Source organism: Triturus cristatus, chromosome 11 (genome assembly GCF_964204655.1).
Source record: "Triturus cristatus chromosome 11, aTriCri1.1, whole genome shotgun sequence".
Lineage (NCBI taxonomy): Eukaryota > Metazoa > Chordata > Amphibia > Caudata > Salamandridae > Triturus > Triturus cristatus.
Genome location: NC_140594.1, coordinates 93,631,699 through 93,648,125, shown reverse-complemented (window position 1 = coordinate 93,648,125; position 16,427 = coordinate 93,631,699). Strand labels below are relative to the sequence as shown.

Sequence of the window (16,427 nt, the reverse complement as noted above, 5' to 3'; positions counted from 1 at the left end):
TAAAATTGTCAAGAGGCAGTACAGGATATGGCAGGTCCCCAATGAAGACTGGAATTTCAAAGATAAGACAGATAGATCCAAAACAATAGTATCACAAGCGAGCAGTAATCATGAGTGACATTGAGAAGTTCTGATAAGGTCAGAGAGAAGAGTTCCAAGAGTCTATGGCAGAAATTTGTTCATGAGTACTTGTTTAATCTCTTTCTTGAAAGATGCCGTTGCGGTATTCAGTCTGGTTTCAGGGGAAGGGAGTTCCACATTTTTTGGGCGATGCCAGAGAAGGCTCTGTTGTAAGTTTTTTCTTTTTTTTAATCTCTGTGGTTTCAGCAGTAGAGTGCTAGAGCTTCTAGACGATCTGGAGCCATCAGAAAGTTCAAGCTTCTGAGCAAGGTAACTTGGGGTATTGAAGTGGAGGGCTTTGTGGGTAATGCATGCAATTTTCAGGGAAATTGTTGCTTCGTAGGGGAGCCAGTTGAAAGATTTCAAATCAGGGGTGATGTGGTTGTTTCTTTTTGAACCAGTGATGAACAATGCTGCGGAGTTAAGGGAGGACCTTAAGGGAGCTGTTTTAGATTTGAACAAACTGCCTAGGGTTGCGCTTCCATAGTCCCAACTAGGAATCACTAGGGCTTGGATGGCTGAGTTGAAATCCTTTCGGGTGGGAAGGGCTTTAATTCTCTTAGGATACTTATTTGACAGTTTGCTCCTTTGGTTGCAGCACTGATGTGCTTCTGCTTGCTAAGGTTCTTAGTAAGAGGTAATCCCAGTGATCTCGCTGAGTCAATGACCTGAGGCAGGCAGTTGAAGGCTGTTAGGTGCTTCCTCCATTCGTTAATGACAGGTGACTGTTTATGAGGGGCGATAAGGAGGAATTCGGTTTTGAGAGTGTTTAGTTTGAGGTGATTGCATGTAAGCCAATTTAGTTTTTTTTTGTAATGTTAAGTTGAGGGCTCTGATATTTTCAGGGGAGGAGACTTTAATTTATAGTTAGGTGTCATCGGCATACATTTGACAGTGGATGTTGATTAGCTCAAAATAGCCATTAGCGTCTCCATGAACAGGTTAAAGAGGGGGAACCCTGTGGGACCCCTGAAGGTGACGAGAGTGGACTTAACCAGAGATTGATTAACTTTGATAATAAGGAGGCAAGATAGTTTTGGTCTAACATCTTTAGTTCATCATCCTCTATGTGAGTGGGTACCGATTTGGTGCCATCAGGTACAGTTATAGGTTTTCGGGTCAGGATGGCACACTGGGACCCAGCCAGGAATAAGGTCAACATATTCTGATGGTATGAATGGATCCAGTCCTCAGATTTTTGATGCTTATGTTATCCCAATGCACAGTCTTAGTTCATTAGTAGGAACCGCATGACAAGAAGCCCAAGTATAGTGCATAGAAGATTATTCCTTCTTTTATATTTCACATCAGTGACATAAAAACTTTAATTTTCCTAAACTCTCCCCTGTCATGTCTGCTCCACTCTGTGAGCACTAGCTCTCTTTAAAAAGGATATACAAGCAGAGTCGAAAAAGGAAATCACAGTAAGACAGTTTTAATACAGAGCTGAACCTTACCCACAGCCTTGAAGCTCACAAATCATCTTTATTGTAGGACTCCAGTCCAAGGCGTCAGGTTCATCATTCAGCCATTTGTGTATCTCCCGAATGGAGTTGGTATCTGCGCAGGCAAAAGTGATCGTGTTGAAATAGTCACAGACTGGTAGAGGGTAATAGACGGAGGGGCCAATGGAAAGTTTGATCATGGTTTCCCCTTTTACATCACCTGTAGAGATTAGAAAAAGGTTCACACTTAACCAAACTGAAAACTGATTATGTCACTTGTTCCTTACTTATCAGCAAACAAGAATAAATGAATGTGAAAAATTGGGTTGTTGGTTGAGAGGGGCATGCATTCTTCTCAAGCAACAGCCACAATCCTTGTCAGGGTGAACCATAAAAGTCAAAAAATTACCTGTGCTTGAATCACTGGCAGCTTGGTTCAAAAGCAGTCAGTATTAACTTAGCCACACTGTGTAAATTATTTATGCAGCACATAATCAGTAATAAAGTAAAAACACAACACAAGAAAAATCCCACATCAGTTTAGAGAAATAAAGTAAAGTTTAATAAATTATTTGTCACTAAATCTATAAAAATCCAATCATTAGAACAGGAGTCATGAATCCTAAAAGTTTTAAGCGAATAATAGCACTTAATAAAACAAAACGCCAACCATTGACATCTAGTCATGTCAAAAGCTATGACAGACTGCGATGGAGCGTAGTTAGGATTCACAAAGTGGATTGTTAGAAGAAATTTTAAAGTTAAATATCCTAGAAGGTAAAATGCAGCAGGACAAGGTAGACATCGATGTCAGAGGTGGAGGCTTTGTCATTGGGAGCTGCTGGAGGAGGTCATGATGAAGATTTCTATGTTCGGGCTCGGGGCCTAATTACCAGTTTGGATACGATATAATGGCATTGCAATATGGCAGACGGGAACTCCGTCACATTTGTGACGGGGTAGCCCTGTCTGCCAAACTCGTAATCAGGTCCTAAGTCCCATTTTTGGAAGTCAAGTATCTCCAGAGGGGTGACGTTGGAGGATGCACCCAACGATAGTTCCACGAGGCCGTATACCCCTTTGATGAAGGACCACTAAACAGGATTGGTTGTGCAGTGTACAATAGTGTATGGGGTGGGTTAAAAAGAAAATTAGCTAGTTTTACTAACTATGAGAGATTACTAAAACAGAACTCAAACCAGCTTGGATTCGATCCTTTGATTTCCATCTTATCTTCAGAAGATATGAGTGATTTACTGGATCAAATGTTGAGGATTGGTCTAAGACTATGGTATGGCAGGATTCTCCATTGTCCATGATGCAAACAGCATCATCCACTACTTGTAGCATTGCTGTCTCCCTGCTGCAGCCAGATCAAATTTCTGACTGGTGGTCATGGAGGAGGTTGTTTTCATTTATCAGTCAAAGAGGATTTATCTGGGACGAAGTTTATCAAGCAATATAGATGAAATACATAGCCACATGGTAAAACGTAAAAAATGTAACACTTAAAAATCCTCCTTAAAACTAATGATGTTCATAATTCAGACATGGGGGCTCATTAGAAATTTGTCTCGCTGTGTTGTGCCAAATATTAGTAAATCTGCCCCTCTGTGTTTAGTGATGACTGCGGTTGTTGAATTACCAGACTCAATGAGGTGGCATAATCAAGTTTTGTACTTCAAGCTGTTTGTCACCCTTCTCTTATATAACTGGGAGAAATTGTGAAAAGCTGCCTAGTGTCTTGGTGGTTCCCTTCATGGCATCTATGACCAGAAAGGCAGGTGATGTGTTGTCAGAGATTACAGGCCCAATTTCATCCAAGGAAGCATTTGCTTCATTGGAGAGAGGGAGGTACAAGGAGGGTCTTCCACAGACTTTAGAGTTTTGTCAATGTCAAGAGGTTCGATGTGGACCTAGGCACTGTCAGTAGTTTAGGTATTTAAATTTCTCGATTAATGGGGAAATCCAATGTCATTGTCATGGCCATAAGTAGAATCTATGCTACTCTCAAACGTGGACTGGATAGATTGCGATTGTGGTAGCAGAAGGACAGAATAGGCCGGATTCACTAACATTTGGCGCAACGCAACAAAACAACTTGCTGCGCTGTGCTCCATCAAATGAAGAGAGCAGGAATGCGCCATATTTACTAAGATGTGGTGCATTGCTGCTGTATCTATGCACTGGGACCGAGTGCTGCTGAGGGACAAAGCCGCACCCTTGCGCCATAGTACAAGGTTGTCTACATTACAGCTAAGAAGCTTTTTCAGAGACACTTTACTCTTTCTGTGTGTGCTGCAAAATGCGGCACACATAGAAAGAGGAAATGACCAGGAGAAATAAACGTATTGCTCCTTGTTGTGACACTATTGTGATGAGATAGCGTTTTGATGCATTCCCAGTTTACAATATATAGAGGTGGAAATCTGTATCTGAATCTAGGTCAGAACTTGGTTGAATACAGATCCAAGTACATGATTCATGACACTTGAGGCTACAAAGATAGATATATGTGTATGGGTGTGCAGTTTCACAGCCTGAATATCAAAATGGTGGCTGTCAACAGAGTGATACCAACATCAAGCAGAGTCTCATAGTTTCAACAGGTGGACAATAGTGATGGTATTGCCAAGGGAACAGGAGGCAGAGTGTGTGTTCCAATTGGATGCAAAGAGAAACCTTTAATCTATTTAAAAACAATTGAAGCAGCTAAAACGATTAGGTCAGGTAAGGCTGACCACTTACCTCCTCCCTCCAGAATTGTCAGACTTTCTTTACCACTGCTGCCGCCTCCACCCTAGGCTATCCTGGCATCAGTGTTTTTGATATCTTTCTTTGTTTCCTCTGTAGTCTCCTTGAAGATACCTCAGAAGCTCCTGGTTGATCATAAGTGTTGGACCTGTCAGCCCTAGGGTGGTCTCCCCGTCTATTTTTGTACCATGCCTCATTTTTTCCACCCTCATTTTTATGTTGGACTAGGTCTCCGGGCGCCTTTTCATTGCCAATCAGTGTTAAGGTGCAGGTGCTCCCTTCTCCCAAGATGGCTGCCACAGACCCCTGCTACTGCAGGGTGGTCGTTTTTCATAGTAGCACCCTAGCTGCCAGGAGCTGGCTGGGACCCACAACAATGTTGCGACACCAGCCCACCTTTTTATCCCATAGGTAGAGTGGGGAAGCTCCTGGAATGTGCTGGAACCTTCTAGAAGGGAGGTGGGGTTTTACTTTTGCCGCCTTGGCTAGAGGTCACCTGACCTAGGGCTACTTAAGAGTGGGAGGGAAACTTTTGTGGGGAGTTGGCCATTGGGGTGAAGCAGAGCTGGAAGAATCCACCAGGAGTGTAGGCGGTAGGGCCTAGCCAGGGACTTATGCCTCTGAGAGTGACAGGATTTAGGTACTGCCTCTTAAGTGAGTGAGGTGCCCTGTGAATCCCACTGATCTTGCCCAATAGTAGGAGGACCCAGAGACTCTCTGCCAGCCTGACTAGGAAGGATCTAGTCGCCCTCTCCATTCCTATCCCCTGGAACAGAACCCCTTAAGGGCGCCAGATACATCTGCGCCACAAGACTTCATCTGTCAACTAAGAACTGAAACCTAACTGTAGGAACTGAGACTGCATGACAAGAGCGAGCTGTAAGCCTTGAATGCCAGAGCTGAGACTGCGTGTCCAAGCTGACCTATCAAACTAAATGCTAAGCCGATTGCCAAGCCACCGGGAATCGACCAGGTACTAGCGCTGTGACCCCCGCGCTCCCGGCCCTGGTCTGGGACCCCCGGCAGCGTGCTCCGCTGAGCACCATATCCCCATCCTTAATTTGAGCCCCCCCTGCGACGACGACACCAGCGCACTCACCGCCGCGGCCTGGAGGCCTGGAGGCCTGGAGAAGTGCCCTGCTGTGTCGCGAGGCCCAGGAGAAGCCCGGGGCCCCGTCGCTGCCGTCGCAGCCGTGTGAGGAGGTGCGCAAGGACGGGGCCGAGTTCCCCCATCGTCGTGAGGACGGACGCCTGCTGACGCCGAGACGGAGGTAAGCCCGGAGGCCGAGATCCCCCCTGGTGCGCCCCCTGCTGGTCTGGAAACCACACCGCACTTGGCCCGGGTTGTCCCCTCCGTGGGAGTCCCCTCCCCTGCCTGCGCGACGGAGAGACCCCGCCGAGGGATCCTGTCCGTGTCCCCCCTTCCGCTAAACTGAGCGCGGTGCCCTGTGTGAACTGCACCGGAGCATAGGGACTTGCTCCTCGAGTCCGGTAACACTCCCCGCTGGAAGCCTTCCGAAGTACTGACTGACATTACCCTCGCGTGGCGCTTCACGCCACCGACTCCGCTTCCACGTCCTGAGAGACCGGGACTGCGAGTAGCGCGTTGTGTTATGTGCTCTGCTCGAAAGTATTTATCTGTCAACGATCACGAGTAGGGTGCTGTGTTATGTGCTCTGCTCGAAAGTATTTACATGCAAATGGTTACGAGTAGCGCGTTGTGTTATATGTTCTGCTCAGGAGTAGTTACATGCAAATGATTACGAGTAATGCGTTGTGTTATATGCTCTGCTCCAAAGTAGTTACATGCAAAGGATTACGAGTAACGCGCTGTGTTCTATACTCTGCTCAAACGTATTTATATGCAAATGATTGCGCGTAGCCCTTTGTTTTATATGCCTTGCTTCACAGTCTTAAGTGCCATTGATTACGCGGAGCGCTCAGTGCTACAGGCTCCATGTTGATGTACCCAATGTCACCCATTACGAGTATTGTGCTGAGTTAGACGGCCTGTTCAGAGAAAGACCTCTCTTAGCGCGCACAGCGCTATATTCACCCGCACTTAGCCATCTGCCGTGAGTACATGAATGAGGTTAGGCACTGCATATATATCGCCAAGATTGTCGTATTTACTGACCGATGGTATTATGATGCATGTATCGCTTTGTTATTTCCTGAACTGCAACTGACCAGCTATACTTGGATAAACTTGAAGTATTTGCATAATTTAAACGGTGTGGCGTCCCTTATTGTGTGTGTTCCTAGTCCATGAGAAGCGTGTGGTGTATGGTTGCTTAACACATAGCCCTCTGGTTGCCCGACCGGCTCGCGCCACGTTACCGCCCATAGGGCCTGGTGACCCCAGGTTCCTACAATAAGTGATTCCAGTTGATCCCTCAACCACTGACTGATTCAGTGGATGGAGATTAGGCTTTTGAGCTTGGCTAGGGGACTGGTTTAGTCCTGTAAGTCCTGTGACACCAAAGCCCCCATGTGCCATAGGAGCTTACTCACCCTGCCACATGTCTTGCCCTCCCTTGCTCCCCGGGTGGGGTGCACAGTGGTGAGGGCTCGAGCAAATGCCTGCAACCAAGAGAGTTCATCAGTATTGAAGAATAACAGTGGTACTGTGAGAAGCTGGCCTGGTATATTATGTTCACTTATGTAGGTGGACACCTTGCAACAGTCCAGACAACCCTTATGTTGATTTAAAAGGTCTTAGACAACCTTAGAAAGCTCTCCAAGTGATAGCTGTGGAGAGCAGCCTTCAGGCTTAGTCCGAAGGAATGTAAAGCAGCTTGTTTTACCAGAATGCAATCTTATATTATAGATTACGTTAAAAAAACAACCATACAAGTATTTACAAAAATATGTATTTATTATATAATTCACTGAAAAAACCATAGGTTTCACACACGTTATAGTTGGAATTAGCATTTAAAAAACCTTAGAAATTCAATGAAAAAACCAAAGGTTTCACACATGTTATAGTTAGCTGGACATTTCACTCGTAAAAAACCAATGAAATTTCCCCGTTATAGTTAGTTCAGCTAACTATAACTCGCGCGCCCGCAATGCACTACTGATGACGTCACATATTACATCACTCATGACATGGTCACTGACATCACTCATGACATCACTGATGACATCTCAAATGACATCACTGATGACATCACTGATGACATCATCCAGTGAATGTGTGTTTTTCTGAAAATTAAATAGGTTTTATATAAGTATATCTCAAGCTCGATGGAAGATTAAATGGGTATATAAGTGTCTAAATGGATGATTTTTTTTGTAAAATGTATTGTGTAACTGATTGTTAAAATGTATCATAGTGAATACATGGCTTAGTGAGTAATGTTTAAATATGTAAATATCTGTATCAGTCTCTCACTTTGTGTATAAGTGGCTGCATGGGTTGGTGAGTAGCTACATGGGAGTCAATATAGGTTATTAGTTGGTTTTTTGAGTATCAGTCTGAGTGTCTGCATGGTTCGGTGGGGGGTATTATGTAGTGCATAGGTGCATGAATGAGTGACTCACTGTATGTGTTGAAGACAGCATGTGTGCATGACTATATGGGTGGATGAGTATGTGTAAAGGTGTGTTAGTGAGTGAAAGACTGTCTCAATAGTGTCTCCATGAGTAACTACATATGTTTTTAACTGTTATATGTGTCTTTTGGTGTATATAACTGAGTATATGTGAGAGTAAGAGGTTGAAAGAGTTCCTGTATGAATAAGTATGTGTTTCTATAAGTGATTGTTTAAAAGACTAAGTATGTGTAAGTTTCTGTAGAAGTAGGTGTGGTGGTGTGTGTATAACTGTATATGCAAGTAAATGGATGTTTGATTCTTTATTAGCATGAGTGACTTTGTGTGTGAGTAACTCTATGGATGAGTGGCGTTGTGTAACAGGATGTATAGGTGTATGAATACATATGATGAGTGAGTACATGTATGAGTGACTGTATAGGACTGTTGGTGAATGAGTGAATGTGTATGTGGTTCTTAGAATTACTGAATAGGTTGTTGTAACTGATATTGATATGTTCATTATTTCGAACATTTTAGTTTCATTTTTTTAAATGTGTGTATTAAAGGTTATATTAGGGGAAGAAGAGGTCTGCTACTATTTCACAAGGATGATGTCATCAGTGATGTCATCAGTGATGTCATTTGAGATGTCATCAGTGATGTCATGAGTGATGTCAGTGACCATGTCATGAGTGATGTAATATGTGATGTCATCAGTAGTGCATTGCGGGCGTGCGAGTTATAGTTAGCTGAACTAACTATAACGGGGAAATTTCATTGGTTTTTTACAAGTGAAATGTCCAGCTAACTATAACATGTGTGAAACCTTTGGTTTTTTCATTGAATTTCTAAGGTTTTTTAAATGCTAATTCCTAACTATAACGTGTGTGAAACCTATGTTTTTTTCAGTGAATTAGCAAGGTTTTTTAAATGCTAATCCCTAACTATAACATGTGTGAAACCCATGGTTTTTTCAGTGAATTTGCAAGGTTTTTAAAATGCTAATTTCTAACTATAACGTGTGTGATACCCATGTTTTTTTCAGTGAATTTGTACGGTTTTTTAAATGCAAATTTTTTTTTGTCATTTTTTGTAACCCTTTGTATAAAATAATATATGTACTATATCCTGCATTATGGAAAGTTTTTTTTTTTTTTATTTATGCATTTTTTTCCGTGCGCGTACGGTAAGCTGACGGTACGCGCTTCGTACGTCATAAGTACGGTGCGCGTACGTGAGTGACGTACGCGCACACCCGGAAGCAACGTCGCGGGTACGAAGGGGCGTGTAATGCGCATGCGCGATACGCAATACGTGCGTGACGTACGCGTACACCCGGAAGCAACGTCGCGGTTATGCAGGGGCGTGAAATGCGCATGCGCGAGTGTGACATACACGCTGCGTAAGCGCACCGTAAGCGTCACGTGCGCGCACGGCAGGTCATGTGACTTACAAAGAACACTTTTTATTGGTTGAAATTACTTTCACTTCCAGAAACTTCCAACACCACACCCATTCCCCTCATTACTGCTTGAAAGAACACTTTTCATTGGTTGAAACTACTTTCAGTTCCAGATTCTTCCCACACCACACCCATTCCCCTCATTTCTGCTTGTGATTCTCTAGGAGCAGGAGCTGGATTGACATTGGGATACAATGGCAGAACAGCAGACCTCTTCTGAGAGTGAGGCCAGCAGCACCACCATGATCCAGAGAAGGAGGAAACAAAAGACTTCTTTTGTATGGGAGTATTTCACTTTTCCAGAGGGGGAGAAAAAGGTGAATGCTCCATTGGTCACTTGCAAACTTTGTGGTCGTGTTTTATCAAGAGGAAATCCAAGGAGGAAATACTCCTTTGGAAATCACTCTATGAAGAGACACCTCCAGGACAGACACCCAAGGACCTTTGCTCGACATGCTGAAGAAAACCCTTCAGTAAGTCACCAGAGCCCAGCCTCAGATGCTCAGCCGAGTACATCATCGGCAGCTCAGCTGAGCCCTTCCTCTGATGTGGGAGCATCACCTTTTTCTTCTCCTGTGGACATCAACCCTCGATTTGGGAGCGTTGAAATGAGGTGTACAAAATGTGGTGGTCTTATTGTTTTTGGGGAGATCAGTCTTACCCTTATTAACAATAAGATAGACCAGCATGTTTGTAGACGCTCATAATACTCCCATTCTTTCTTTCCTCCATCCCTGTATGAACCCAACGGCTCTTATAAGAGCCAACCTTACCTCTCAACTTTTTTTTATTTTTTCTTTGAAACTTTTTTTTTATTTTTTTTTACCGTACGCGTATTTTTTTTTTTTTTTTTTTTTAAAAAACACTAAAAATCAATTACCACATCTCAAGATCCTTGAGAAATTAATAACTAATTTTTTAAAATCTTTTAGAGATAAAGTGGACCAGACCACAAAGTATGCAAGTGACCAATTGAGCATTCACCTTTTTCTCCCCCTCTGGAAAAGAAAAATACATTATGAATCCACTTTTCAGATTCTGAAAACAGCACATGTCCAAACTGCTTTTTCAGACCACCACCATGTGTAACCTGGGAGGCTGCCTACATTCCAGCAAGGGCAACCAGCCTTAGTGATGCTGAATGTATTTGCATTACTGGCTGAAACCTCAAACCCCACTCGCTTGTAAATACTGTGCATGATTCCACATGGTAAGTAGCTGGGTGTGTGCTAAGAGTCTGCTTCTGCACCAAAAAACGGCTCCCCCTTTCCATCTAATGCAACTGTGAAATCACCAGAGCAATACGCAATAAATCTCTGCCTATAATTCCTCTTTGCACACAGAGTCATGTTTTCACATTAGTCACAAAACGAAATTTCTTTGCCAATTTGAAAGCACACTTACTGCTCATTTTTTTGGCAAGTGATAATCACTTTTACAGACTGACACATTATGAATCCACTTTTCAGATTCTTAAAAAACCACATGTCCAAACTGCTTTTTCAGACCACCACCATGTGTATCATGGGTGACTGCCTACATACCAGCAAGGGCAACCAGCCTTAGTGATGCTGAATGTATTTGCATTACAGACTGAAACCTCAAACCCCACTCGCTTGTAAATACTGTGCATGATTCTACATGGTAAGCAGCTGGGTGTGTGCTAAGAGTCTGCTTCTGCACCAAAAAATGGCTCCCCCTTTTTCCTACTAATGCAACTATGAAATCACCAGAGTAGTACACAATAAATCTCTGCCTGTAATTCCTATATGCACAGAGAGTCATGTTTTCACATTACTCACAAAACGAAATTTCTTTCCCAATTTGAAAGCACACTTACTGCTCTTTTTTTTGTCAAGTGACAATCACTTTTACAGACTGACACATTATGAATCCACTTTTCAGATTCTTAAAAAAGCACATGTCCAAACTGCTTTTTCAGACCACCACCATGTGTATCCTGGGTGACTGCCTACATACCAGCAAGGGCAACCAGCCTTAGTGATGCTGAATGTATTTGCATTACAGACTGAAACCTCAAACCCCACTCGCTTGTAAATACTGTGCATGATTCCACATGGAAAGCAGCTGGGTGTGTGCTAAGAGTCTGCTTCTGCACCAAAAAATGACTCCCCCTTTTTACTACTAATGCAACTATGAAATCACCAGAGCAGTACACAATAAATCTCTGCCTGTAATTCCTATATGCACACAGAGTCATATTTTCACATTAGTCACAAAACGAAATTTCTTTGCCAATTTGAAAGCACACTTACTGCTCTTTTCTTTGACAAGTGATAATCACTTTTACAGACTGACACATTATGAATCCACTTTTCAGATTTTTTTAAAAGCACATGTCCAAACTGCTTTTTCAGACCACCACCATGTGTAACCTGGGTGACTGCCTACATTCCAGCAAGGGCAACCAGCCTTAGTGATGCTGAATGTATTTGCATTACTGACTGAAACCTCAAACCCCACTCGCTTGTAAATACTGTGCATGATTCAACATGGTAAGGAGCTGGGTGTGTGCTAAGAGTCTGCTTCTGCACCAAAAAATGGCTCCCCCTTTCCATGTAATGCAACTGTGAAATCACCAGAGCAATACGCAATAAATCTCTGCCTATAATTCCTCTTTGCACACAGAGTCATGTTTTCACATTAGTCACAAAACGAAATTTCTTTGCCAATTTGAAAGCACACTTACTGCTCTTTTTTTTGACAAGTGATAATCACTTTTACAGACTGACACATTATGAATCCACTTTTCAGATTTTTTTAATTGCACATGTCCAAACTGCTTTTTCAGACCACCACCATGTGTAACCTGGGTGACTGCCTACATTCCAGCAAGGGCAACCAGCCTTAGTGATGCTGAATGTATTTGCATTACTGAGTCCAACCTCAAACCCTTAAACTATTCTTTTTTTATACCAGTACACCTTAATTTATCGTGAAAACATAGTCCATATTATTTTACATGTTCCTCACATTTAAATTTCTCCCAAAACAGAAAATGATAAACACAACTTCAACAAAAGGAATTCCATTTCTATTATTTATTTCTTAATTTACCATATACATCCCCTCTCAAACTCTAAACTCACCTTTAAAATTAGTTAGCTGTGAAAGAAATGTGGCACTCAAACAGCAGATTATCAGAGCCAGGATCTCTTTTCTTTACACCTCTCTCCTATTCTCTTTCTATTGGTTGAAAACCAACCCTTTTCCAAAAGTACCCTTCCCCCAACTTGACTTCTGCCTAGTACCCTTCCCCCAACTTGACTTCTGCCTGCTACCATAGCAACAACTCATGGAATACTGCTGTGTGGAGTTAGGTCAGAAGTTCGCCAAACAATGTTTCAATTCCACAGAGCAAGAGTGCTTGACTTTTCAAACCTAACAGCAAATCCAAAGTACTGTTCTTTGGTAACACATTTTTCTGTACCAATACAAAACATGCTTCTATTAATTTACACATGCAGCCTAGTTTTTATTCTAGAATGGTATGAAACAGCCAATCAGTTCTTTTTTTTATGAAAAAAATATGTATGCCTCCATTTCCAAACTGTCTTTCATTTCATTTTCCCATTCTACTGAATTACACCTCCTGAGTGCATCCAGATCTCCTTGGAATATGTTCACAGTGTGGATTGTAGGGAACAGCTATGTCTTCTGGAGTGAAAAGTATGCAGAGAAAACAGGTATGGTGAGAGACCTTGCTTTGCCAAATGTAGACATTAAATGGATTGGTCAGAGAGGGTTAAAGTGGCACCAATTGATGCCATTGGTGAAATCCTTCATGCAAATCCAACACCCTGACCTCATAATAGTGCACTGTGGTGGCAATGACCTAGGCACTTTGACTGGAGTAGGTCTGGAAATGCTTATGAAGGACACCTTTGCACAACTGTTTTCACTTTTCCCTAAAACTGCCTTTGTGTTTTCTAACATATGCCAAAGGCAAAAATGGAACTGGTCCAATCATTTCTGTCCGCAGATTGACAAAGCAAGAAAGCACGTCAAGAAATCTGTTTCTGCTTTCCTCCGTGACTATGGTATGGGTTCCATTTACCACAACAACTTGCGTTACGACATGCAAGACATTTATAGAGGAGATGGTGTACACTTCAATGATGAAGGGAACAGAGTCTTCCTCTTGAACCTTAGACTCTGCATCAGTACTTACTTGTAGGTACCACTAAAAAATCACTTCATAAACACAACGGCTCTTTTTAGAGCCCCCTAATATCTAAACACTTAAATCTGAATTTTATTTCTCTTTTTATTTTTTTTTTCTACCGTACGCGTACGGTAAGCTTACCGTAAGCTTACCGTACGCGTACCCCGCGATTTAAAAAAAAATAATAATAAATGTTTTCTTTGAACTTTTCTGTCCTTCTTTGATCCCCTTACAAATGTTAGGGGGTCTGTAACTCTCCACCTTGCCCCCTTTTCAAGATATCACTCTTTTTTTTCTGAGTGAAAAACACGAAATGGCGGCCGCCGCTTCCTGGTTTCGACCGATTCGAATGTTTACTAAGATCTAAGGGCCAATCAGAATCGCACTCGCGCACGCCACCGTACGCGTACGGTAAGCGCACCGTAAGCGCACGGTAAGCTGCCACAGATATATATATTGATTAAAAGGCTATTTTCTCAGATTCTACTGAACAGATTTACACCAAACCTACAAAAGGCACTTCCTTGACCTAGGGACTACCTCTCTGCCAAATTTCAAGTAATTCTGTTCAGCCGTTCGGGCTGTAGCCCTGTCTTAAGGTCCTATGGAAAAAGGCATGGGAAAAACGCGTTTTGGGACCCCCCTTTTATCTCAGCCCCCGCTTGACGAATCCCCCCGAGACTTTCAAGGAAGGAGCGGAGCGTAGCGCCCCACCTATTTTGAAAAATTCGCGAGGATTCGTCCACCGGCGCCAAAGTTATTCAAAATAGAATGTTGCGGATTTCCTATGGAAACGTGGTCCTAACTATAACTACCTACTGGCGACTGCCAGTAGGTAATACTCTCAAACACATACAAATATTTCCTACACTGAGATATGCACAATGCACACAATATTTAGCAAAGAAATACAGCAAATAGCATGAAACACACAGTGGATCCCAGGGGGGACCAAACCATATACTAAGAATGTGTTATAAGAACCATGACATGAGTCAGAAAGATGTCAAGAGGACGTAGAAGTGCTGGGGACCCAAGGACACATCCAAGGTGAGAGACTAGAAGCCCCACGGAGGTCGTGTGCAGTGTGGGAACACAACCGCGTTCTCCGAACAAGTCTACGTGTAAGTCACGGTTGGATTTTTAAATTTTAAGGACCCGTCCCAGTGGTCCCTGAAGAAAGCCCCTGGAAGCAGAAGGTTGGAGAGCCACCCCACCCATGTATACCCTAGTACCAACATTACCTACATCAGGGAATCTGGGTGCATATGTGTGAAGTGGTGTCTTAAACCGCCTTCAAACCCAAAGGAGGACTTCAGGAAAGTGCCACTGCTGAAGAAGGAGAAAGTGCCTGGTGGAATTCAAAGGTGGATTCTAGATGAGAGGTACTTGCAAGCAGAGGGGACAGAGCCTATGTCACTCAGGAGTGATCAGGAGACTTTAGAAGATGAATGCCCTCCGATGTCAGGTGTTGCAGGAGAGTTGACGAGGACCTTGACTCTACAGCTGTGAGGAGCAGGCGACACTGAGGAAGACCAGGAGCCATACACAAGCTGTCCCATGAAGGATGTTGAGTGCTGAAGGGTCAGTGTCCGGTGGCAGCACCAACAAGCCTAGGCAAAGGCATCCAACGCAGGAGCTGAAGAAGGAGCAACGTCGGGGCCAGCAAGGTCCAGGGGACTCACTACATTATTATTATTATTTATTTAAACAAAGGTGACCATCAAATGGACCCACAGGCCGGAGGCACTGGTGTCATTAGAGGACCTCAAGCAGCTCACCAACAGAAGCAGGCTACGGTGCACATAATGTGGTGTGGCCCAGTATTCTGATCAGAGGAGACGATCGAGGTTGGGGCTACTTGGAGCCCGGAGATCTTCTTGGAAGGAAGCTCTAAGTCAGAGAGCAGGGCAGGCCTCGAGAGCTATGAAAAAGCAACACCTGTGTTGTTGAGCCTTTCGGAGTCAGTGGGAGCCCAGAATCAGCAGACCAGTCAGCTTTGTTGGGGTGCCTGTATATGCAGGGAAGTGGCTCCTTCACTCCAAGGGAGATTTCTTTGGATATCTTGGATGCACACACGCCTTGGAAGGTTCCGGTGGAATGCACAGGCACAGACGTCCAGGGAATTCCAAAGTGTCCAGAAGGGTTGAAGTGAAGTGGTTTCTGATCTGAATCTTATCCCACAACAAATCTAGGGACCTACACCCAGGTAAGCCCTTTAAGTACCCTATGGAAAGGGTTGGGAAGATTCAGGGGACCCTCCCAGGGGGGAGGTTACTCCCATGTCCTATGTCCAATTTCACGCCTGAGCAGGAGCCAATGGCTCCCAGGACTGGTTTTAACTGGACTATGCATGGGGACACCAAATGTGCCCTTCATGCAGACTGAGTGGTGATGACAAGCGCACCCACCCTGGCCCAATACACTAAATCCTGTCTGGGAGGTGGTCCCAGCTTCCTGTGACAGGATGCCTATTGTTCTGTCTTCCCCTGCTTGAGCTTGGCTCAGCAGCAGGAGGGCAGAATCGTGTCTTTGGTCAGCAGCAACCATTTTGTGCTGTCCCGGTCTGGAGGACTGGTACCGGGAGCACCAAGAGCATAACGGAGGCCCGTTCTAGTGTTTGGAATCTTACTCCCACACCGTTTACGGTGTGGAGGTATGAATACAACAGGTTTGATACCAAACAAGAGGGGTTTCGTTGCAGCCAGTTTCGAGATGGTCATTGCATAATTACACGATGTCCCTCTATATGGTACATGGCTGCTTCACTTACAACCCGGTAGAATGGACTCCTTAGGCTGTAGGGATGTCCTGCTCATGCAGGAATGCCCTCACACTTAGAACCAAGTACCCTGCCTTCAGGATTTCAAAGGCCTGCTATAGGGGCGACGTATAGGTTTTAAGTGCAGTAACTTTAG

At 43.7% G+C, this 16,427-nt stretch overlaps 1 protein-coding gene across 1 annotated transcript in view; it reads right to left on the bottom strand.

Moving 5' to 3' along the window:
- Positions 1–16,427, bottom strand: part of LOC146783300 (indolethylamine N-methyltransferase-like) — a 176,702-nt gene that overhangs the window by 66,110 nt on the left and 94,165 nt on the right. Inside the window, exon 2 of the mRNA XM_085633530.1 lies at positions 1,578–1,785. Coding sequence (XP_085489656.1) covers positions 1,578–1,785 — 208 coding nt within the window. The remainder of the gene's footprint in view (positions 1–1,577; positions 1,786–16,427) is intronic.